This window comes from Carassius gibelio, chromosome A14 (assembly GCF_023724105.1).
Source record: "Carassius gibelio isolate Cgi1373 ecotype wild population from Czech Republic chromosome A14, carGib1.2-hapl.c, whole genome shotgun sequence".
Lineage (NCBI taxonomy): Eukaryota > Metazoa > Chordata > Actinopteri > Cypriniformes > Cyprinidae > Carassius > Carassius gibelio.
The window spans coordinates 12916769-12940989 of NC_068384.1; the positions used below are offsets into that span (position 1 = coordinate 12916769).

The window sequence follows — 24221 nt, forward strand, 5'->3', positions numbered from 1 at the left end:
ACTAACCACACCCAGGGAGATGCTTCCACATTGTTTGTACATGATAGATTTCACCATTTACAGTAATAAAGAGACTGTACAAGGACATCTGTTTTGATTTTCTGGAGAAGAACTTTTATTTTTGTATGTTCATCAGTGTGAGTACTAAAACGCTCTTGGTTCCACTCATACACACGAAACTAGAGGCAAAAACACTTATCAGCATATAAAGGCAACCTTCTTTCCTTCCTGTTCCTGAACACAAATGCTCTCCAGATTTCAAAAGAATGGGAGGAAAGAGGGAAGCGAAGCTAATAAGGAAACAACAATTACAGAAGATCCACTTTGATACGGACTGTGAGAAGGCCAGTGCTGACGAGTGGAGGGTTTCACCCACAGGGAGCAGATGGAGGATGTGTTTCAGTCTCATACATGTCAAGTTGTTACTGTTTAAATCATATTGTATATGTAAACCCATCATGTGATCCAAAGTAGGGTGGCCATATGGGACACATCCCAGCCAGGATTTTTATTTTGCCTGAAATATTCAGGTTTTGGCTGTTTGCACTGTGCAGTGACATTTATGAAAGCTATAGAGAGCTGAGAAGACCGCTCCTTATGCTTTTCAAAATACTTTGGTGTCTTTTTTGACCGGTGCACAGCGACGCTTCAAGTCAAATGAACGAAAAAACATGTGCGCATATTTGCATTGCTTTGATCGTTCCCTGTAGATCTCACCTTATCATGCGCAGCCCCACGATTGGTCGATTATGTACAATACCTGCATGTTATTGGTCAAACTGCTTTGGATGTTTTAAGCAATATTAAAATCCTGGCCAGGACGTGTTCTGTATTAACGGCGACTTAAAATGTAATTAAATTTAATTACTGCCACCTATCGTCATAAATCATATTAACAAATTAGATTAGATTAATTATATATGTGTATATGTGTATATATATATATATATGTGTTTACATATGTGTGTGTGTTTGTTTGTTTGTTTTTTAGTTTGACTTAAGTGACCAAATACATTTTGGGGTCACTGTACAATTTGTAGGATATCTGTTTTAGGCCACCTATAACAGTGTAAAACCAAAGAATTCACACTTGTTTTCCCTGACAGGTCCCACCAAAGAGCTGAATTAGAGCATATTTCCCCAAAGACCATGACGTCAAACACACACATCTTTAAAGATCTGATAGAGCACAAAGTGCTGGCGTTAGGAGCATCTCGTAATACAGAGAACAGTGATTTGCTGTTACCTGGAGGGGCCACCATTCTTTGCCACTTCTGGAACAGACAGGTCTTTAGACAGTCTCTCGGGCTGAGGTTGTAGGTCTTGTGTCGGGACATTAGCTCTTGCATCGGCTCCAGAATGACACACAACTAAAAGAAACACACACAAGAAATGTCATGACTTACTGTCAGTTTAACCATTTTAAACTTTTAACAATAAAATGCTAAATCACAGCGGGTGTCTGAATTTCACACGGATACACACACACAAATCATTTCCCATTGACAGGATCGTATCCCAATTCTTCTGTATTCTCTAACTTCCACAGGTCAAGGGAAACAATTTCTGGATCTGGGCCCACAGAGCCGGGCTATTTCTAGTCTGAATGCGAGGAAACCTACACGCTTCCTTGTCCATCTCTCCAGACAGTGGTCTTGTTGCCTCCAAGAACAGGAAACACGCTCTGTGTGGATTTACTGATAAACGCAATGCGACTAATGCAGGTTTTTTTTATTATGAGGTTTCTTTAGAGGTATTTTTAAAGCGCACCAAAGTAAGGACCGAGAGTAATTACACCAGTGAGAGGAAAAACGATCCTGTTTAAAGTGTGCTGCTAAAATCCCTGAGGTTGACCCCTCAATTGAGTCAGTCAAACAATTATGAATCATTAGTCTTATTCAGAGCCCACTAAGTGTATGGTTTACATTTCTTTTTTTTAAGAAATAAAAATGAATGACAAAAAACCTGACTGTATATACTATATACACCATGGCTGATCATGTGCAGTGAAATATATTAATTAATTGCCACATTGTGCTGCTGAAATATATAATGTACAAAAACCCTCTGTCCAGTCCAACAGTATAAAAACAGTTGCAGATTTGGATGAGGGCACACAGACTTGCTGTTACAAGAGCGCCGTCTAATCCAAATTTAATTCACAATTCGGCTTAGGCTGCGCCACTGCATTTTAACTCTGCATTTATAAGCAAAACTGTGCGTTTAATGCGTGGAACAACAATGAAGAAAGACACACTCAGTGAGAGAAAAACGGTTCTTCCGAAAACCTTGAAAGAGACCTTTTTTTCTCGATTTTCCAAGCAGCTCACTATAAACAAGTTTGTGTTTTGCTGAGCTCGAGCTCGGCGCAGAGAGAGACCCACAATGCCGCACCTCAACCGGGAACGCTCATTAATGTTATGCTAATTTTCTCGATCCAATTCATTTTCTCTCCCTCTCTTGTTCTCAGATTTGCAAAACGGAGCTGTCAATCATACTGAAATGACGATAATAAACAAAGCCGCCATGAAGCTGGCTAATAAATTCTGAGCAGTTTAAACACACACACTTTTAGACACTTTTTAGTCACATATAAATGTATAAAATGTACAAATACATACAAATTTTAAAGTTTTTTTTTCCGATGTATATGCAGTCTAAGAATTAACAGTAACATACAAAGAGTAAGTTGCTATGTTTTTGTTTGAACATGGTATCAGAATAATATCATGGGTTTTTAGATATATATACCCTTATATAGAGCAGTGGATCTCACTTTCTGACTTTAATGCACCCCCCTATTGTCTAACACAATATTCAAAGTTCTTCCCAATATTATATATAAAATGCTTTCATTTTCAAGCGAGAAAAAAATTAAATATGATTTTAGTTACATATTTTTTTCAGCACTTAAAATATCAAGAATAATTTATTTTATATAAAAGTCATCCTGCAGCATACTGGTTGAAACCTGCAGATATTTAGGATACCAAAATACCATGGTACTGTATTTTCATATGATACCAACAACACACCATGGTATCTCCACATTACTTTTTTGTAAGAGAAATTGAACAAATGAACTATTTTTGTTCTGCCTACCCTGAGGTAGTTAAGGGTGAAGTTGGTCAGTCCCATGCGGGTGATGTTTTTCGAGAGCTGCTCCAGGACTTGAGGGTCTTGTGCCTGCAGGTGAACAAAAAGGAACCTTATAACCTTATACAACCCCCCCCCCAAAAAACAAACAAACAAAACAAAGCACATTACTGACCAAAAGCAACACATATAGTATAATGCTTGTTTTTCGTGATTGTTTTATAAAACCCTGGATGTGACAAGAGTGATTCAATTGGCGAAGTCAGGGATTTTATTTATTTTTTATAATATCTGAGGGGGATCTCAATGCCTATGGGTAGTTGTGGCACTGGATGAGATGCTGTTTGTGTGCTGGAGAGAATCCAGTGATGCAATTTATCTGAATCACTATGATTACACTGAATACATTTCTGATTCAGTTTTGGGACATTGAATCAGGAGTGTGCTACAGCTGCTAATTAATATTGATTGACTAAATGACTATTGACTAAAATGTTTACAGTGCTTTTCATTATGAATTACAAACTAAAGCTGTTTGTGAACTTAGTAGAAAATCATTGCCCAGACTCAATTAGAGAAATTGTGTTAAGCAGTGTGAGTGTCCTCACATAGCAATGACATCGACCAATCATAGAGCTCCTGCAAGGTATAGAGCATGTGAAGCGTGGTTGCTCACTTTGCTCATATTCTCATTAGCCGTGATCAGATGAGTTTGACTCAATTTCTGTGCAACTTTACCCTTGTGTAAGAGAATAAGATGATCAAACATGCTGCAGTAACTTTTCCACTATCCACGTCAAAAATCTTTCGAAGACCTTTTTCCCTCGTTCACTGTCTCTCCCTCTCCATCGAAACACAGGACCCCAAAGAGCCCAATTTAAGAGCATGCAAACATCTCAAGATGCTGAAAAGAAACTTTCTAAAATTACTCTTTTTATGAATTTACAAGGAGAAGAAATTAGTTAAAACTTGAATGTGGTTTAAAGCCTCAATATATTGGGCTCAAAAAACAGTTAGTCATTAAACGTTGAATTTTATGTGGAGAAAATTTGAAAATTGCTTTATTTCCTTCCTCACAGTATGTCAGCTGTATTCATTACTCACTATAAACTACTCATTTGACATTTTGATTGTGCATTTTTATTTTTAATCAAAGATAGCTTTTATGTCTATGAATAAACTGGTTGTAAAAATAAGTTATTCACTTATGCCATATGTAAAAGAATAAAAATGAATAAAGTATAGCAAGTAAGAATAATTATTTTATAATGATATACTGATATTATAATGACATACTGGCTAAACTGGATGTCCCACTCTATTTCTGACCTACTTCAGAAAAATAGTATAAATGGATTCTAAACTTTTGCTTTGACACATACAGCGACTATGATAGTGTCTGCTGTCTGGATGATATCCAAAATATACAATTATTCAGAATAAATTGGACTTTAGTGCAAAAACAAACAATGTACACGTACTACCATGAACAAGTTTAGGGTCAGTAGGACTTAGGGTCAGTTTTCTACAAAAATATTATGCAGCACAACTGTTTTCAACGTTGATAATAATAAGAAATGTTAACTGAGCAGAAAATCAGTATATTAGAACGATTTCTAAAGGATCATGTGACACTGAACTGGAGTAATGGTTGATAAAAATTCAGCTTTGCTATCGCAGAAATATAATTTGGAATATTTTAAAGTAGAAAACAATTATTTTAGTAACTGTTATATGTTTCATATTATAACTGTTTTTACAGTTCTTTTAATAAAAATAACACAGCCTCACTGAGCACTGAACAGATTTCTTTCAAAAACATTAAAATGTCTTACCATTCCCCAAATTCTTTAAGGCTTTCTCACTTTTTTAAACATACGCTCATTATGTGAGAAATTTAAAACAGTAAAACTAAGTATTATAAAATGAATAGCCTTGTAAAGGAACTGATAAACTGCACACACACCTGCAACCAAACCGTGTGATATCAGAGCCCAAGGATGGAGTGATGATATCAAACTCACATGCATGGCGAGAATGCTCCGTGGGATAAGTTCCCGATACTGTCTGATGTTGAAGTGCCATGTCTTGATTCTCATCAGATCATCGAAGGCGAACTCCAGAATCAGCCGGCCCTCTGTACACACCTGAGAATGCAGACATTTAGAAACCTATAATGTATTTAAAGACTACGGACATTAAAGACTATGTCTCTTTGTCATCAAGAAGAAACAAGTTTAGTCAAAAAATGCAAACTCAGAGACTGACAGAATGCATCACTTTAACGCAGGTGATATTTTTCAGATATTATGAGTAGTTGGGCTTTTCAAACCAGATGATTGAGTTTAAAGCCATTCCCTAATAAAAGATGTTTATGTTGTATACCTGAACTGAAGGGCAAAATCTTGAGACAAGCTTACACAAACACAAAACAACAGAATGCTGAATACATGCTGAGGTCATTAACCATTAGTAATTACAGAAAAAAAGAAGAAAAAAAAGGATGAGAAAAACATTTTGCTGAATTTAGTGCTGCGCTACTCGTAGCCCCAATGTTCTGTTGCTGGGGCAACCAGAGGATGAGGAGGAGGTGGGAGGGAGGGAGAATAAGGGGGGGAGGGGGGCGTCAGCTGATTAGTTGGCATGGCAACGGCAAAGATGTAATCCCGCCAGAGCCACTCTAATCAATGCCCTCAGCACAGATGGTCTGTGGAGGATCAACAAGAAAAGAGGCTGGCGGGAGTGCACAGCGCCATCACATGACCACACTTTCACATTCTCTCGCTCACTCTCCCCAGTTTTTTTTCATCTTCTTTATGCTTCTGCTGCTCTCCGAATCTGTTTTTGTTTGTCTCATTCTTTCTCCATCTCTCCTTCTTTTTGTCTGTCTTTCCATCCTTCATTCAGCACTATCTCTCAACATTGTAGCATGCTGAGGAAAAAGCTAAGTGAAAATGAAAGCCTCTGTATTTCCCTTTCCGTCTGTACTATACTGCAGTGTCTAATAGTGGATACACTATTCTGTTGTTGTTTTTCTTCCATGACCATGTCATTTCCACCTCATCTGAAATCATCATTTACTTTCTGAAGGAAATTAGGGGGAGTTGTGGCCTAATGGTTAGATAGTTTGACTTCTAACTGTAAGGTTATGGGTTTGAGTCACTAACTCAACACATTATTGTATGTGGGATATTGACACTCCTACAAAAACACACACATTACAATGGCTTTTTTTGTGAAATAGAAAAGATAAAGAAATATGTGCACAAAGGTAAAAATAAAAATGAGAAAGTCCTCTGTCAGAATTTTCAACTCTTGTGTTGTCCTCTGGCTATATATGCTTTCCAATTGAAGGTTCATGAGATGGACCTTTGAGCTATTTCAGAGAACTATATAATACATTTTGACTGATGATGTGAAAATCACAGATAAATACATAATAATGTGTATGAATACAGTTTTTCCTCGATTGCTTAGACACAATAAGCAGGCTTTTGAGCTAAAATTTCAGAAAATGTTCCATTTCGCTGAACTATAAACACTATTCCCCTGCTTTACCACACGAGTTGGATTTGGTGAACTCTTCTACACACAAATCCCTACATTTCTCAGTGCTTGCACCATGTGGTCATTTAGAAAGCACTAGCATTCAATATTGTTCACTCAAGTCAGCATAGCTTGAGCTCAATTAGCACACAGATACCCACGTGGAAACACGTATCAAAATGTGTCACACACCAGTCAGGACCTCCAATAGATAGATAAAAGTCCCCCAGTCAGTTAATTCAGTTTAGGAACAATGGATCCAGAGAGACATTATTGAAAAGGTCGAGGACACCAGAGAGGAGGAAAAGGATGAGCAAGAACAGTAAGGAGTGGAGGAAGAGGTGAAGGAAGAGAAAAAGGAGGAGTAACGAGGAGGAGGATGATGGGCAAGTAGACAAGAAGTCTCAGATGAAATTTGTGCCACTAGCTGACCATGTCCTTGTTTGTTTTTGGTCTTTGTAGTATTGTTTTGAATTTATCTCACTAGTGTGTAAGACTATGTTGCAGTGTGTGTGTTTTTCTGGGCTTGTGTATGATGTCTGAGGGCAAAGTTTGTTTTTCCAGCAAGAGTGAATGGTTTTGAGTGTAGAGCTTAATTTTGACCTGAACATAGGTTGTTTAGGGAATTGGGTGAGAAGTTATGGATTTGTGTTTACTGTTTTGAGAATATGAGGAATAGTTTCAATAAATGTGTTTAAGCAATCGAGAAAAACTGTAAGCAATCGCAACTTGTTCAGAAGATCAAAACTTTTATGATGTGCACAAGTGACTAAATTAAGTGGAGGTTGAAAATGTAGCTTTGAGAATTTAATTTCTGATTTGAGAAATGCATCAAAGCCACTGAGAAAAACTGTAAGCTGACTTTGGCACTTTATCCGTCGAAGCTTCGGATTGGTGTGTGATAAATTTTGACTCCTAGTCTTTCCACTTGGGTAATTGTGTGCTAATTGAGCTCAAACTGTGCAGACTTGAGTGAACAATATTGAATGCTATGGGATTTGTGGGTAGAGTTTTGCAGTAACAGTTCACCAAATCTGAATCTGAATGGTAAATCAGGGGAATAGTGTATATAGTTCAGCAAAATGGGTGTGCTTTTTGAAAAATGTTATGGTTTTGAAATTTTAGTGCAAAAGCCTGGTTATAGTGTTTTAGCAATTGAGAAAAACTGTAACATTTTATTTAGGTTCTCCGTTTTAAACATTGGTAATTTTATAATTTTGTTATTTCATGGATTGTGATTGTTAGTCTGGCTGTGGGATGGGGTAAAACTAAATCTACAGATAAAAGTCATTTGAAAAGTGCCCAAAAATAATTAAATAATGCATGGTAAAATAAAATAATAAAATTAAAAACATAAAATGCATACAACAACAACAAAACAAAATAACATTAACGGTTCACAAGAAAATGTGTACCTTCATATAAAAAATGAAAAAGGGCAAATACGTTAATTTTGATTAAAGGGGGGGTGAAATGCTATTTCATGCATACTGAGTTTTTTACACTGTTAAAGAGTTGGATTCCCATGCTAAACATGGACAAAGTTTAAAAAATTAAGTTGTACATTTGAAGGAGTATTTTTGTTCCCAAAATACTCCTTCCGGTTTGTCACAAGTTTCGGAAAGTTTTTTTCGAGTATGGCTCTGTGTGACGTTAGATGGAACGGAATTTCCTTATATGGGTCCTGACGCACTTCTGCCGGAAGAGCGCGCGCTCCTGTATAGCGAGGCTGAGCAGCACAGACTTTCACTGATCAGAGCGAGAGCGTCGCGAAAAGTCACAAAAGGAGTGTGTTTTTGGTTGCCAGGGCAAGACAACCCTGCACAGATTACCAAAAAAAAAAACAGCATTAAGGGACCAGTGGATGGAGTTTATTTTAACAGAGCATCAACGGAGTTGTGCAAGTGTTTGTGTTTGTTCACTGCATTTCGAAGATGCTTGTTCACAAGGCCCAGTTTGACGACGGATTTGTGTATCGTTTATTTCTTAAGGATGATGCAATCCCAAGGAAAAAGGGTCACGATCGTGTGTTGGAACCGCAGGCGGTGAGTAAAACTGCTTCAAATATCTCTGCCTCCTTGTTAGTGCGTCCCCTCCCATGCCGGAGACCCGGGTTCGAGCCCCGCTCGGAGCGAGTCGTTGCTGCTGCTGCTTTCGTTCAGTTTCAGCCTCTGGATCTGATTCTGGATCATAAATAAACGGCTGAATCTTACTGTAAGCCATGGTTTGTTTTGGATGATGGGTTTTCCCTCACGGTAATGTCACAGCTTCCACATCCTCTCAACGCAAAAGCCTATTCGCGCTCGTGATTTTTTAGCTCCGCCCACACGTCACGCCTCCAGTCGGTCGTGTTTTTCCGGGAAAAATCGGTACAGACTATCTTTCTCTTATGAATATAATAAAACTAAAGACTTTTTGGATTTATGAAGGATGCAGTACTACTCTATATGTACTCAAGATTAACAGGATATTGAGTGAAAACGAGCATTTCACCCCCCCTTTAAACCAATCAAACAAACAACACTTGGGACATAAAAGTGCCTGAAGATGAAAATAACCAAATATATGAATGAAATTTTCTCCAGTTGTGTACAAATATGCAGATGACTGCAAAATATCTGTTATTATGTTTTTGACAATTTGCTCTGAATACAGCACTTGATTAATAAAGTACAGCTGTGATTTTGTAATCAGTTGCTCAAAGACTAGTGGGTCTCAGTTCCTCTGTAAAGATAAGTAAACAGGCTCTTGTATGGATTAGAGTGGATTAGTCCATCTCAGTGTGTGAAAATAATCCAAAGTGCTTGATGGACAAGGTGGAAACATAACTGCTGAGTGGTTTAACCCTCTGATGCATGATGTCCACTACAGCTGACTGATCCTTAAAAGCTATTCGCAACCAGCGAGGGTGTGACGTTACATCCAAACCACCATGGGCCAATGGCCTTTGAACCTTTCTCATAATTCTACAATATGACTGTCCTCTTTATATGTCATTGTATTTTTTATTATTACTATTTATGACAGCAAGAATTCAATCTGCAAAAGTGGTGAAGCATCAAGTAGCTCTATCTTATATTCCAGAAGATCTAGACCACCTCTCCTGAGGCATAAACCCTCACTCTAATAGAAATACAACAGTTATAATGTCAAATGGAAGTGACCTTTATAGATCAATTGCAAACTGCATATATAATAATAAAACAGTTACACATAGAAAATGACCATGGCTTGTAATTTAGTCTCCACCTTTCAAATGCAGTGAAATGTTTGTGTTATGGTGTCCTTGTTTAGTGCATTCTGACTGTAATGCTGAAATAAAATCTCACCGACATGCTTCCATTATTATAATTTTTTTTACTATGACAAAGAAACTAATCAAAAACTAAAGTACACAACAACACACAGAGTAATAGATTCATAAAGAGCTTTCTCAGCTGAGTCCAAAGCTGCCTGAAATATGTCACAAGGATTCCTAACGACCTCCATCAGTAAACACACAGAATAATGGCTGTGATTAAAGTAATACATTATCACGCCTGCCATGTTTGTTTGTTCTATTAGACAGTTTATGAGGTTTATCAAAGAGAATGTAAGAACTGAATGAAACAGATAACTGTGTCATTTCTCCTGCTCTTTGAGGTTATGACAATGAGCAAAAAAGCACAAGGAGAACAAAGAACGCATGTTTTGTTGACAAAAAAGTGTATCAGCACCTTATCATCTAATTCATTTCAAAACATTGTGACTGTTTAGAACATGGTGTCACACACACACACACACACACACATTTACCTTAGTAAACATGGGCTTGCCATGTTGTGTGACCATGGTGCACTGATCGCAGTCTACAGTGATGCAGGAGTTGTGGAAGGACTCTTTGGAGTGTTTCAGGATGTAGTAGAGGTCTGACACGCCACCCTCAAATACCGTACTGAAGTAACGAGGGATGAGCGTCCGGCCAATTGCTGAGGAGAAAAGCAAGATGTTATTTACATTGCATTGCATTTTGTTGAATGTATTCCTAAAATGACTCGGAATGTTTCCACATCTCTTAAATTCTCACTGTTTGTTACGCTACATTATTAACAAATAAGACTGGTGTCCTACATTCAAGCAAGTTCTTGCGACTTCTGAGATACAGTCATGTATGAATTAAAAATTTACAAAAGCTGTTCCTGCATTGCCTCAAATGGTGTCACAATGCATCAGCACTGACAGAGAATTTGTAATATTGTTATATATTAGCCTAACTGATATGAAATATGATAATTTGTTTTTGCAAACTGTGTTTACAGTAACCTGCCTGAGGTCTTACAAAAAGTTGAGTTGGAATACTTATTCTTCCCTGCAGCTGGAGATAATTATGCAACTTTTTTTTCAGTTGTTGTTTAACAATGAACAAAGACAGAGCCCCTGTCTGGATGTGTGGCCTCAGGTTTATCTGCACTGTTTGATTTCTTTTGTTTTCTTGCATTGTTGCTTCACTACAAAAAACTATAGAACCCATTAAATACATACTGCAACAAATATTTTTCTTAATCAGTGTTTGTGTCAAGGGGTCTAATAAAAATGCAAATAATAATAAAAAAAGATAGTGTAAAATAGCATAAGAATTATATCTTGAATATATCTTAATGTAAGTTATTTTTAAACAAGCATAAAGCATTAACATAGATCTCACTAAATTCAGATCGAGAAAAAAAAGAGTAAAAATTAATGTATTATTACCATTCAAAATTTAGTTGTTTTTTATTATTTTTTATGATTTTGAAGTCTCAACAAATCTGAAATTATTTAATAAAAATACAGTAAAAACAGTAATATATTTTAACATGTAATTTATTTTTGTGCTTCAAAGCTGAATTTTCAGCAGTCATTATTCTAGTCTTCAGTTTCACATGATCAGAAATCATTCTAATATACAGTAATAATTTTCTCTTGAAAACATATGCTGCTTAATATTTTTGTGGAAACTGTAATACAATGTAAAAGCCTTATTTCTGATCATTATAATGCATCATTCTGATTTAAAAGTATTAATTTCTCTTTCACTGAAAAATAAAACTTGCCGACCCCCAGCTTTTGAACAGAAGTATATATATATTATAAAAATGTATTGTCTGGTTCAGCCATTGAAAAGCTTTACAAAATATTTAAATCTGGCTTCTAGCTGGACATCTTTGGCCAAGAAAGTAGCAGACACAAAACAACTTTTTGCTTTTTGCGAGTGCTCTTGCAGTGTTAACTTATTTTAATATTGAAACTGAACGGACGAGCAGCCTTATCCAGCTTAGCGTCTGATTTCAGGCAGAAATAATCCATCTTACAGTCAAACTCCCCTTTGAGAGAAATTATGTTTGTGCCACCAGCCCTGAGGGAGAGGAATGGAGGTGGTGGAGGAAAAGAGAGAGAGAACTTCATTTACCCAGCTTCCCTTAAGACAGCCGCCTCTGCCGCCAACGGTTAAAACTGCACGGACAGAAGGAGAAAATGAAACAGCTGCAAACGCAGCCTGTTTCTTAAATTGGCTAAAGTCTGGCATGACTAAATCAACACATAAATACTTGGCAGGGGGGAGAGAGTGAGAAAAACGGGAGAATAGGAGAGAGCGGAGGGAGAAAGAACCCTAGCTTGAGTGAATAAATGAAGGTCTCCCTAGTGGTTAAGACACAGAATGAGCTGACGACGGGAGCTGACTGATAATGAGTGCGTGTGAGAGACAGAACAGTAGAGCAATCTGAAATAACAGTGAAAATAAATATGAAATAGCCATGAATGAAAGAACAGCCCAGAATGCAGGTAAATAAAGTGCTACAGGGAAGGACGAATGTGAGAGAGATACAAAGTGAAAGGCTGACAGGCAGGGTGACAGCGAGGGGTGTCATGCTGAAGGAAGATGTTGTTACTGAGGGCACACCTGACTGCCCGCTAAAGTTCTAGAGCACTGTGGCAGAGCGGCCCCTATGCCTAACCATGGGGCATAAAATCACAGACACACTCGCACACACCAAAATATGAGACGAGTGTGTGTGTGTGTGGTACCAGGGTATGTTGAACACACAAGAAGCTCTATAATACTAAGAGAAAGCTCTCTGTTTGCATTCACATTCCTCTAAATAGTTGCCGATCAGCTGGCGCTCCAGTAATATGGGAGCTCAGTTCTGGGCACAGAACTGTGTTTTTGAGCCAATCACCTAAGCCGTAAATGCCATGTAACTAATCAATAGGAAATTGAGACAAGATAAAAATTGCAAACAAAGTCCTGCTGGGACGTAGATTTCACTTTGCTGCCTGTAGAGGGAGCACTTCAAACAACCTCCCTTTAAAATAAAAGTTAGTCTCAGCAGGATTCCGACAATAACCCACATGCTTTTGTGAATCTTTTTATTGTCTGAGCATGTGTAGCTCTTTTTGCGTGTTGTGAGAGGACTCCAGACTGACTGGCCCATCTACAGAAGCGAGCGCTCCAGAGGCTGGATTAACCAGTCACTTGTTTCAGCGAACATGTCGTACAACATATGCCTCTCAAGTAATGTGTACCCAAACACGCAATTTACAAATAATTAACGCGGTGTTAATTAGGCACATTAATTCACACTGAGCATAGGCTCCAGGACAGATGCCAACACTCGCAGCCAAAAAGACAAGAGAGGAGTTCAGTTTCAAGTGGCTCAGCAGACGGAGAGGAGAGCGTGAGAGGGACAGAGAAAAGAGAGTCAGTCAAAGACAAGGTTATGCAGCAAGACAAACAAAACATGAGTAAATTAAGACAAACAAAAGTGATTTTGCATGCAAAAGCTCCTTAAATGTCAATTTTTTTTGTTGAAAAATTCAGTGGTCTGGCTGCATTCATTCAGATTATTTTCAGAACCTACTGAATCAGATCTTGTTAATGAATCACTGTTCAGAAAAAAGGCTCAAAATGAATCCGACTGATCCAGGTCTTGAATTCTCTTATGAATTCACTGACTCTGGTTGCAGTGGTTAACAGCTCACTGGAAAGGAGGATTAATGCAGCACACAACTCATATGTATGACTTAACACCAAACAATATGGTAACAATATGGTAATATATAATACAGCTCACCATCCAAATAACAGCATTCCTACAGTAAAGCATGGATGTGGTATTATGGGGGTTTCTCTGCCTTTGAGGTCCACTGCCTCAAAAAGTAAACAGCGAGGCAACTCACTGTGGCTGGCTCTCCACAGGTGAGATCCCATAAAAAAACAGGTGAATATTTCTAGAACTGAGAAAATGCTGAAAAGCACTGCAACAGCAGCATCATTAATTGTGCTTCAGCATTGTGGGAAGGGAATATTGCACCCACTTTTTTTAAGTCACACTGTGACTTTCCAAACAGTGGGCCAAAAAATGCACAATCCCGCCTGCTGTGTGTGAGCAAAACTTTATTTCCACCATAACAAATAACTTGTTATTTATAAAGCGTGCCGTAAGAACTTATGAGGTTGTACCAACAAACGTGTAAGCGAGTAAAAATGTAGAAAGGGTGTCAGAGCACAGTGCAACAGTGAACTGACTGACGTCAAGAAGCATGCGTGATTTTCATTTGGCGCGAGACATTCGCAGTCAGGGTTCCAAAAAGAATGTGGTTTAAAAAAAGGATAAAAAAAAGAAGAACAGCTCTCACCCTGCCCTTCCATGTCAGTAATTATCTCTCTGGGGACAATCGCTCCATTCCAAAACACAACCTACACTTACATTCTCTCTCTCTTTCATTCTCTCTTTCACACACACAAATTCTAAGCCTAAAATGCAGAAGCAGCTCCCATGACTCTGTGTTTTATCCTCTCTGGTGGGACAACACTGAGGATGAATGTATGGATTATGAATAGATAATGATTAGGTATCGGTTCAAATAGAGATGTGAGAATACAAAGTCTGCCCCTCTCAGAGAAAGACTTGACGAGGTGGAACTGGAATCATATATACCAGAGAGATGATTTGTCAAAGGATTGCTTCTGCTATGGAGCTGAATGCTTGCTAGTTTCCAGTTCAAGGAAATGTTAACCTCTGTTTGAAATAATTCTGTTGTTTGCATTATGCAATTCAAAATGTTGTCAAAAATATGCAAGTAATAAATCAATAAGAAAATAAACAACAACAACATAATAGCAGTCTTTCTATAGTGTCTATATTACCAAGTATGAACTTAATTCAGAAATAAAGCATGTTTTTAGACAACCTTAGCAAATGCCACTTTTGCGCTTCACGCCTCACCCAAACTCAAACATCATAAACATGGCTCTTACAGGTCTATAAAAGTCAAGGCATGTCTCAACAGGTAAAAGTAGACTACTTTGAATAAAATGTCCTACACATTAGGATTACTTTGACCTTGAAATGAAACTTACCTGTGGAGAAAAAAGTTTCCTAAAAATACTCAAAAATACAATACTTTTTAATACTTATAAAAAAATAAGAAGTCTTGAGCACCAATTCAGCACATTAAATCATTTCTGAAGGTTCATTAAAGGATCATTAAAAACAATAATGGCTGTTGAAATAAATGACTTTCAAAAATAATACTCTTTTTCATACTTTTTTTCAGTATTTTCATTAAAAAAAATGCATCCTAGTGCAACATAATTTAATTATTTCAAAAAAGAAACCTAATGTTTATATTCAACTTAAAAAAAGAAATGTATTCAATAGTGTGTGTGTGTGTGTGTGTGTATATATATATATATATATATATATATATATATATATACACGTATATATGAAATTTCACTTGTATTGGTTACATTGACTGAAATTTTGTTACGACAACCATAAAAATGTCCACATAAACATTACAGTAAATAAATTGCCAGAATGCAAATAAGTTATTAGCAATACGGAATTAAGTTGTGGAATCAAGTTAGTCAGGTATAAACATTGTGGATACCTAAAGTATAGTTTAGCAATTGGTTGTATATATGCTAATACAAATCTGGTACCATCATCGTGATAAAAGAACTAAGAAATAAGTCAAGAAATAGTTAAAATTGCACATAAATGTACATACACACAACCAGGGTACTAGTATGGAATTCAGTGCCCAGAATATGAAATATTAACCTTTCATAAAACTTTAATTCAATCCCCTTTTCTTTCTTCCTTCCTTTCTCCCTATCCCTCAAACTTCTGTCAAAGAGCATTGATCTCAGAGAATAAAATATTGTGGGTGAAAACAAGAGATAACATGAAAATATGACATCTACATGGTCGATAAGGCGAACAAGGATTATGGTTATGCACAAAATGTCTGTCCGGAGTACATGGACACTCAAACCCTTGTGATGGTATTCCAGCTGGTGAGTCTGAAAGCTTTCTTCAAGTCATACTGACAACTTTTATGATACGTTTTTTGTGCTTTATTATTGTTTTCGTCTTTTTGGAGCTTGGCAGACTCAATATAACAAGAGCTGTGTAACAATTCTTTTTGTGTTCCATTGAAACACATCAGAGTGTTTGGGTTTGAAATGACACGAGAGTTGACCCAGTTTACATTTTGGGGTAAACTGCTCCTGAGAAAACTCTAGGTCACCGCTCAAAATGAGTTTTTGTTATTTTTGAGGTCACAGTGTCTGAAATGATCTGTGCTACGGTGACTGATTAGAAAACAGATCCAGCAGATAAAAAGAAAGAATTGCGCTGTGATTGTGATACACCACAGAGAATATTCTGACTCATCACATCTCGGTCTCATTGATGCGGAGGATGGGAGAGAGCGAGAGAGGGAGGTTGTCTGATAGATTCCGAGTTCTCCCCTCTCCAGCAGTAATCCCCGAAGACATCCGCACCAAAACGAGACACAGGCGAACAGCTCCACTCACCCACAACCACCCTCACAACACGCTTGGCCTCACACCACTGCCTCTGTGTGTGTGTCTCAATGTGTGCTGTGCTTCTCCCATGAGTCCTGATCCACACCTCCCCCCTTTCCCCATTCATAATTCAGCAGAGGTTGGCTTGGCCCACTCTCCCTCCCAGCTCCACCGCATGCTCATGGGGCACATACTTCCTCAAGGGCTCCCGGACGGATGCCACCACAACTGAATCGAACAGTATGATTTCCCATCATCTTCCAGATTTGATTTATTAATATGTCTATCCTCCATCGACATGAAATTAGTGATTCGATAAGAGAGAGAGCTGGAGTCTCACTTTCAGTATGGATATATGTGCTGCAAAGTTTTCGTCACATTTAACCCCATTAAAGTCCAAAAAAAATATGATTTCAGATCTGCAAAAACAAGGCATTTTGGTTCAGTTGCTGATATTTGAATGGCCAAAAGTAACATGAAATTCTGATAGCTTGTAATCGATAAGATCTTTATAACTGTATAGCAGACCACTAACAAAAAAATGCATATGGGATATACAGGAGTGTCCTGTATATCCCAATAATATTTCTTAGTAAGGTAATATTTAAATTCTTAGATTTATGTTGTCTGTGCAACATTTTGGCATCTTACATTTGACATCTTACATTTGAAAACAATAAACATTGGATATTTGAAGGCCCTTTCACAGAAAATGTCATGTGGAAAAAAAAGAAAAATAAGTTATCCGATTCTTTACGGACCCACGTCATTCTAAATATGTATGAAATGTTTCCCATTCAAGTCAATGTGTGGTCCAAAAAAGAAGAAGCTGTACCCCACTGGCTGTTATAGTATGGCCAAAAACAGTAAAAAAGTTGAAATACATACAGTATACTACAGTATACATCCATACAGTGGTTTTTTAGATAACTCTTTCCAGATAATTAAAAGCTCTCTAAGGAATATAAAAAGTTCTCCTACACCATCATGCTGTAATCCCAACCTTTCTGTTGCTACCGGAGTCATTACTTGATCTAAATCAAACTCTCCATCAAGAATTCCCTGTGTCAGAAACATCTCCTAAGTTTCTGCCACACCACAAGACTCTTGAACCCTGTATCATTGTCGCTGTCAGAATTCAGTGCAACATTTAAGCCTCATTTAAGCCTCTGCTGGGCTCAAGATGATGCCTGTAGATATGGCCTTGTTTCCGCCGCTGATATAGAGGATGTGGGAAGTCTTATTCTAAGAGGTAATTCCTCCCTTTGTGCCACGATCAATCCAACACCTCCCTCCCATTCCTCTTGAGTGAATTATGCAGTGGGAGGTGAGGGGAGGTTTCCTGCCGGGTTTGTTTAAATAACCTCCTGCTTTACTGCTGTGTGCACCTGACGCCGGGCTTATAGGAAACAACGCCTCACAGGTAGAAAAGAAGATAGAATGGCTAAATGAAGATGGGACTGGCAGAGAAGCACAAGATAATTGATTATATATTAACTTCATATACACTTCTGTTCAAAAGTTCAGGGTCAGCAAGATTTTTTTTTAATAATCTTTACTTTTTTTTTTTACACTTTTATTCAGAAAAGATCCATGACCAAAAGTGACAATTAAGGCATATATAATGTTACGAAAGGTTTTGATTTCAAATGTGGTTTTCAATATTTATAATAAGTAGAAATGTTACTTTTACTTTATCAAAATGATATCATGTGACGCTGAAGACTGGAATAATAGCAGTTGAAAATTTACAGGAATAAACTGCATTCTAAAATACATATAAAAAAATATTAAACAATTATTTTAAATTGTAATATTTTTGTACAATATTACTGTTTTTACTGTATATTGTTTATACTGTTAGTAATTAAATGCAGCAGTGGTTGACATCTTTTGAAATCATTTTAAAAAGTCTACACAGTACAGTAGTGTATGTCTGAGAGAATACATATATATATATATATATATATATATATATATATATATATATATATATATATATATATATGGATGTGTGATAGTCACAATTCCGTTTGCTTTTACTGGATTTTTAAAATCAAACAGACTTTAAAAAACAAGAAAAAACCCTAACAACACCAAAACTAGTTTGAATGATATTAACTACCAACTTTGAATGAAATAATGAACATTAAAAATATTTTGGGAAATATTATAAGTAATTTTGGGAAATCATCAGAAAACACAAAAAAAGGTGTGGACAAGAGTGAATGAAATGGAAAAAGAGATGCTGGAGGTTGACCTGAGTCTGTGGAGGGGAAAGAGAGATACATAAACATTTAATATCCTGATGACACACATATATATTCTCCGTCCATTAGTTTTACATTAGTCCATTATAAAAGAGCCCAGCCCAATGCATGCATTATCAATATAGCTAGCTATGTGTCTCTGTGAGACTTTGTGTACGTCTACAAACTACGTGCCAAAGCTTCCTTTCCATACGGTCTCTGAGCATATAAGAGGACAGCGCCTCGTTCATTATGCATGGGCCATGTTGACTTTCTGGAAGGTTCTGGGCTCAAAAGTGCACCAGGCTCCTCATAACTCCTCATTTTTTCATGAATCTGTATTTACCAAATCTACCATGCAGCATGACTGCATTTCTGCCCCAATTCCTGGGTAAAACACACACACACACACACACACACACACTTGTTTTGTGAAAAGTGGGGACATCCCATAGGCGTAATGGTTTTTATACTGTACAAACTGTAAATTACACCTAACCCTAACCCTCACAGGAAACTTTGTGCATTTTTACTTTCTCAAAAAAACTCATTCTGTATGATTTATAAGCATTTTGAAAAATGGGGACATGGGTTGTGTCACCCTCTCCTTGTAATACCTGTGTCATACCCATGTCATTATACAGAGTTGTGTCCTGATATCACAAAAACAAGAGCACACACACACACACACACATACACACAGGTACAACATTAACAATGACCTGCTCTTTTTAGTGAGCTTTAATGGAGACAGTAAACACTCAACCTGTTACCCGATGACACAATCGACTAATTTTCAGGGACGTACACTTTCTATGCATACCTTGCACGGCTGCACATCAGGCACACGCTGAAACATGCTCTCGCCTTGCACACACACAGGTCTGATGCTGATCCGGAGGTGAGTTAAGACAGACAGTGTACACTGAAAAAACAAACTTTGAGGTATAGTAAAATATACTAGATTTACTTTCATAATTTTTACATTGTAATATTACAATTCATTGAGAACTAGAATTTCTAAGTAATTTTTTAAATAAATACACAATTAATTCATGTATAAAATGTACTGTATGGGAATAGTAAATTTTATTATATATTTTCTCATATTATTTAACTGTTTTAAAGTCATTGCACATAAATCTAAAAATACTGAGTAAATTTTAATCTAAAATCTTAGTACGTTCACATCCGCGTGACCGAATCACATGCCGGCGTTTTGGATCCGAGACAGACGGTTGCGATTGCCACACGTGCGATTGGGATTGTCACAAGTGGATGCAAAGTTAATGTGTACGGTAAGTTATTGCCTTTTTGTAGTAATTTATGACAATGTATAGGTGCATGAGAATTTTGAAAGTCCGATTGACTTTGTTGTGTAACTCTGGTAACGTTAACTCGATGTTACATTAACCTAGGCCTGCATTTTCCACTGCAGTCCGTGAAGCAGCAGTAGTCTCATACAGAAGTCAGTTTAAAACCAGAGAAATTTGTGTTAGTCAGTGAATTTATGTTAAAACACGCCGATTCGATTTTTGCATTAGGAAAAGTTCAGTCCTAATTTGCCACCCTCCTCATTTAACTGCGATCAGGTTACATTTAACCACAACTTTCAAAACATTAACGTTACATGAAATAAATCGTGCTGAGTGACATGAAAAAAAAAATGTGTGAAAACGAATCAATAAACTATAAATTTCGTGAGTACAGCAAGATTTGCCTTGAAATTATTGGACCAACCAAAATTGCCCTGAAGGCATAATTTTACAAGGAGCTGCGTTTTATTTCTGGATGAAAAGCACAATAACGTTCATACCTTCTACCGTTTACATTAATCTTTGTGGATTACACAAGCGTTTCTTCTCAGATACATTACAAAACTGAGAATAAAAAAGACAAAAGATTTGGTTAAACAATGTTAAAAAATATTGGTTATATCATTACAAATACTAATAGTGTAGAACAAATATTTCGAAATTTAGCAGCATCATTTTACCCATAATAAGCCATCTAAGATTTAGAAACTGGAGATTAAACTTTTTTTGTACTCTATCATGAACTATTGCAATAGGGTGATAATTTTTTTCAGTCCAGAAAGTGTCTGAAAAGCTCTGACATTGACTTATGTGTTTAAATGAACTTATTTAATTGTTACCTAGACATTATGATTATTAACCAGCATCACGTCAGAATACAACTCCTGCTTGTATTTCAGCTTCTGTTTATTGATTAGTTCTCATGTAATTTTCTACCTTAAATATAATTTATTTTCATTCATTCTGTTGTTTTAATATAATTGTGTTTGTTCATTTACAGCTTGACTGCATTTAGGAAATCTCTCAGACGCATGGTTTTCAACCCTGGTGTGTCATCAAAGATAAACAGTAAATTTTTATCTTATGTCTCAAAGAGAGCGGAAGTCAACTTCCTACCTCCACATCCAAATGGAGAAAATGTTGATAGCCTTGAAATGGTGAGGCAGGAGCTTCTCGAAGAGGTAAAAAAAAAAGAACAACCATAAAGTGATAAAAGAAAAAATGGCAAAAACATTCTCCTATCGAAGGCTGGAGGTTGTGAGTGGTAGTCCAGCTGCTGAAGACTTCAAGGAGAGATGGCCTGCCTTATTTTGTGAAGCTGAGGTATGTAAATGTATTCCCTTTATTAAGCCCTCTTGTTTGGCCAGAAACAATTTAAAAGTATTATTTAAATATCGATCTCTTGTCATTTCAGATACAAGAAGAATTTTGGAGACTAACTACAATTTCCTTGGAACAGAGCTTCATGAACAGGCTTGACGCCTACACGCCAAAAATGATTACCCTAATGAAGCTCAAGGGAGGTGTTGTGGGCACCAAGCTGAGGCCGTACATGGACATACTGAGTCAGGTGTGTTTGTTAAAAATTGTGCTTGTTCACTCTTTTGAGGAATGTGATCTGTTTCTCACACACTACACACTCATACAGTATCAGTCCTCACTCAATAGTCAGTTTTAACCACTTTTATTTATATAGTACTTTACACAGCACAGATGAGGTGGTAAATGATTGTAGAGGTCATTTATTAGGTCTTCTAAAGGCTGTCTGCAAAATATCATCAGCAGTCAAAAATTGGGCCTAGATCCAGACTTGATCAGACTGACTAGATCAGAAACCTTGGGTTAAACCTAAAGATAAGAGAGCGAAACAGTTAAAGGCAACTTTAAATGTTGGCACCAATTACCTTTAGATGTGTAAACACTGAAAACACTGTTTAAGTCTAAGATTTAAACCTAGTGATGTGAAATATCCAGACATATCTTAATTGCTACATAATGTGTAATATAGGTGAGTGTGATTTCACCAAGTACAACATGTTCCTGAATCAACATCCTTGTTGATCCTGGAACAACATTCTAATCAACCACAACATTCCAATCAACCAATCAGAATTGAGATATAACTTTTCAGGAAATATTTGTTTTAGCCTTATGATCAGGGTTAGATACTTCTACATCCTTGTAAATCAGGTATCATTTCCCACTGATTTTAGGAATAAATTATGGGTAGGTTTAGGGGTAGAGATAGGGTTAAGTCTATATTTTTGGACATAATGTTGATCCAGGATCAACAAAAGATGTTGATCCAGGAACATGTCTTACTTGGCAAAATCCCGGCGACCTGTAATATATGTAGTGTAGATATATTTAGCAGTTTAAACGACAAAGAATGGCAACAAAGTTAATATTTTGAAAAAAAGCTTAACAGACTACAAAAGCAACCACCAGACAGACTCCGTCTTTCCAGGCTTTTCTCTTGTAGTCTTCTTTCAAATCACTGCTCTTTGCATGTGTATGCCATTGTATTATCACTTGGTAGTTTGTTTTCTATGGATATTGGTTATGTGTTGAAAATAATTATCTATTCACAGAACCAAAACATTGAGATGAGGCATGAAGCTGTTATCCAGAGCCTCATACTGTACATTGGCGAGAAAGAAGAGGAACTGTTTGAAGATTGCCAGGTAAAGCATTTTTTGTTCAATGTCATGTTAAAAATGTTACAATTGTATTACCGTAACGTACACCAGGGGTGGGATATGCTCCTGGACAGCCTGTGTCCTGCTGAGATTAGATCCAACCTTGAAGGAACATTCTCATTCTCCAACTCCCCCAGAGTTAAACAGTTGAGTTTTCCCATTTTCAAATCCATTTAGGTCTGGCGCTAGCACTTTTAGCATAGCTTAGCATAGATCATTAAATCCGATTAAACCAGAAACATCTTGCTCAGAAATGACCAAAGAGTTTTGATATTTTTCCAATTTAAAACTTGACTCTTCTGTAGTTATATAGTTTACTAAGACCAGCGGAAAATGAAAAGCTGTGATTTTCTAGACCGATATGATTAGGAACTATACTCTCATTCCGGCGTAATAATCAAGGAACTGTTCAGCTGTAACGTGAACATAGCAGGCGCATTGATAAATGAAAGCAACTGTGGAAATAGTTCCCAGCTAGCAAGACATGCTCCCTGTGCAAGGAAGAGGGTCTGGCTGGTTTCAGGTGCTGCATGATATCACTGTACCTGCTGCGTTCATGTTACAGCTGAACAGTTCCTTGATTATTACGCCGGAATGAGAGTATAGATCCTAGTCATTTTGGCCTAGAAAATCTGAACTTTTCATTTTCCGCCGGTCTTAGTACACGATGTAACTACAGAAGAGTCACGTTTTAAATTGAGCGAGATGCTTCTGGTCTAATCGGATTCAATGATCTATATTAAGCTATGCTAAAAAGTGCTATCAACAGACCCAGAGGTCGGCTGATTGGATTCAAAAACGATAAGACTCAACTTTTTTAACTCTGGGGGAGTTGGAGAATGAGCCTATTTCCAAAAAATGTGGAGTGTTTCTTTAATCAAATACAACTGATCCAGGAAATCCAGGTCTACTAGAGACTTCAAAGTATGTTTGTTGGAGCTGGTTGGGGCTAAACTCTGCAGGACACTGACTCCAGGACCAGGGTTCACACCCCTTATGTACAGGTTAATCTTAAAGCAGAGGTGTCCAAATTCTGTTCTGGGGGGTCACTGTTGTGCAGAATTTAGCTCTAACTGGCCTCAACGCACTTGCCTAAAAGTTTTTAGTCCGTCTAGTAGAATATTAATGAGCAGAATTAGGCGTGTTTGATTTGGGTTGGAGACAAACTCTGCAGGAGTGTTGCCCTTTAAGACCAAAAGAGCCACAGTCCAGTAGTAAATTTATGGCTCAGGGTAACATTATTTGGCTGTAGTGGCTCTTATGTTATGTTTGACTAATGTTTTACTAAACCTGGCTCGCTGTAAAATAGGCTTGACTCAGTTTAGCGTAATATATACTGTATTACTTTAGTGTAGCTTTTTCAGTAAAATTCAGTTTATTTAGTTTGTCTAAATTGTGCAGGAGGACAACCACAGTGACACAGCGCAACACACCCTCAAGATTCTGGTTGTACATGGAGCTGATGGAAAGGATCCAG

At 37.2% G+C, this 24221-nt stretch overlaps 1 protein-coding gene across 2 annotated transcripts in view; it reads right to left on the reverse strand.

Moving 5' to 3' along the window:
* LOC128027558 (LIM domain-binding protein 2) overlaps positions 1-24221 on the reverse strand; it is a 60894-nt gene that overhangs the window by 15888 nt on the left and 20785 nt on the right. For both annotated transcript variants that reach the window (XM_052615282.1, XM_052615281.1), the window contains exons 3-6: positions 10438-10610; positions 5121-5243; positions 3103-3186; positions 1247-1370 (exon numbers count right to left, since the gene is read on the reverse strand). In XM_052615282.1, coding sequence (XP_052471242.1) covers positions 1247-1370; positions 3103-3186; positions 5121-5243; positions 10438-10610 — 504 coding nt within the window. The remainder of the gene's footprint in view (positions 1-1246; positions 1371-3102; positions 3187-5120; positions 5244-10437; positions 10611-24221) is intronic.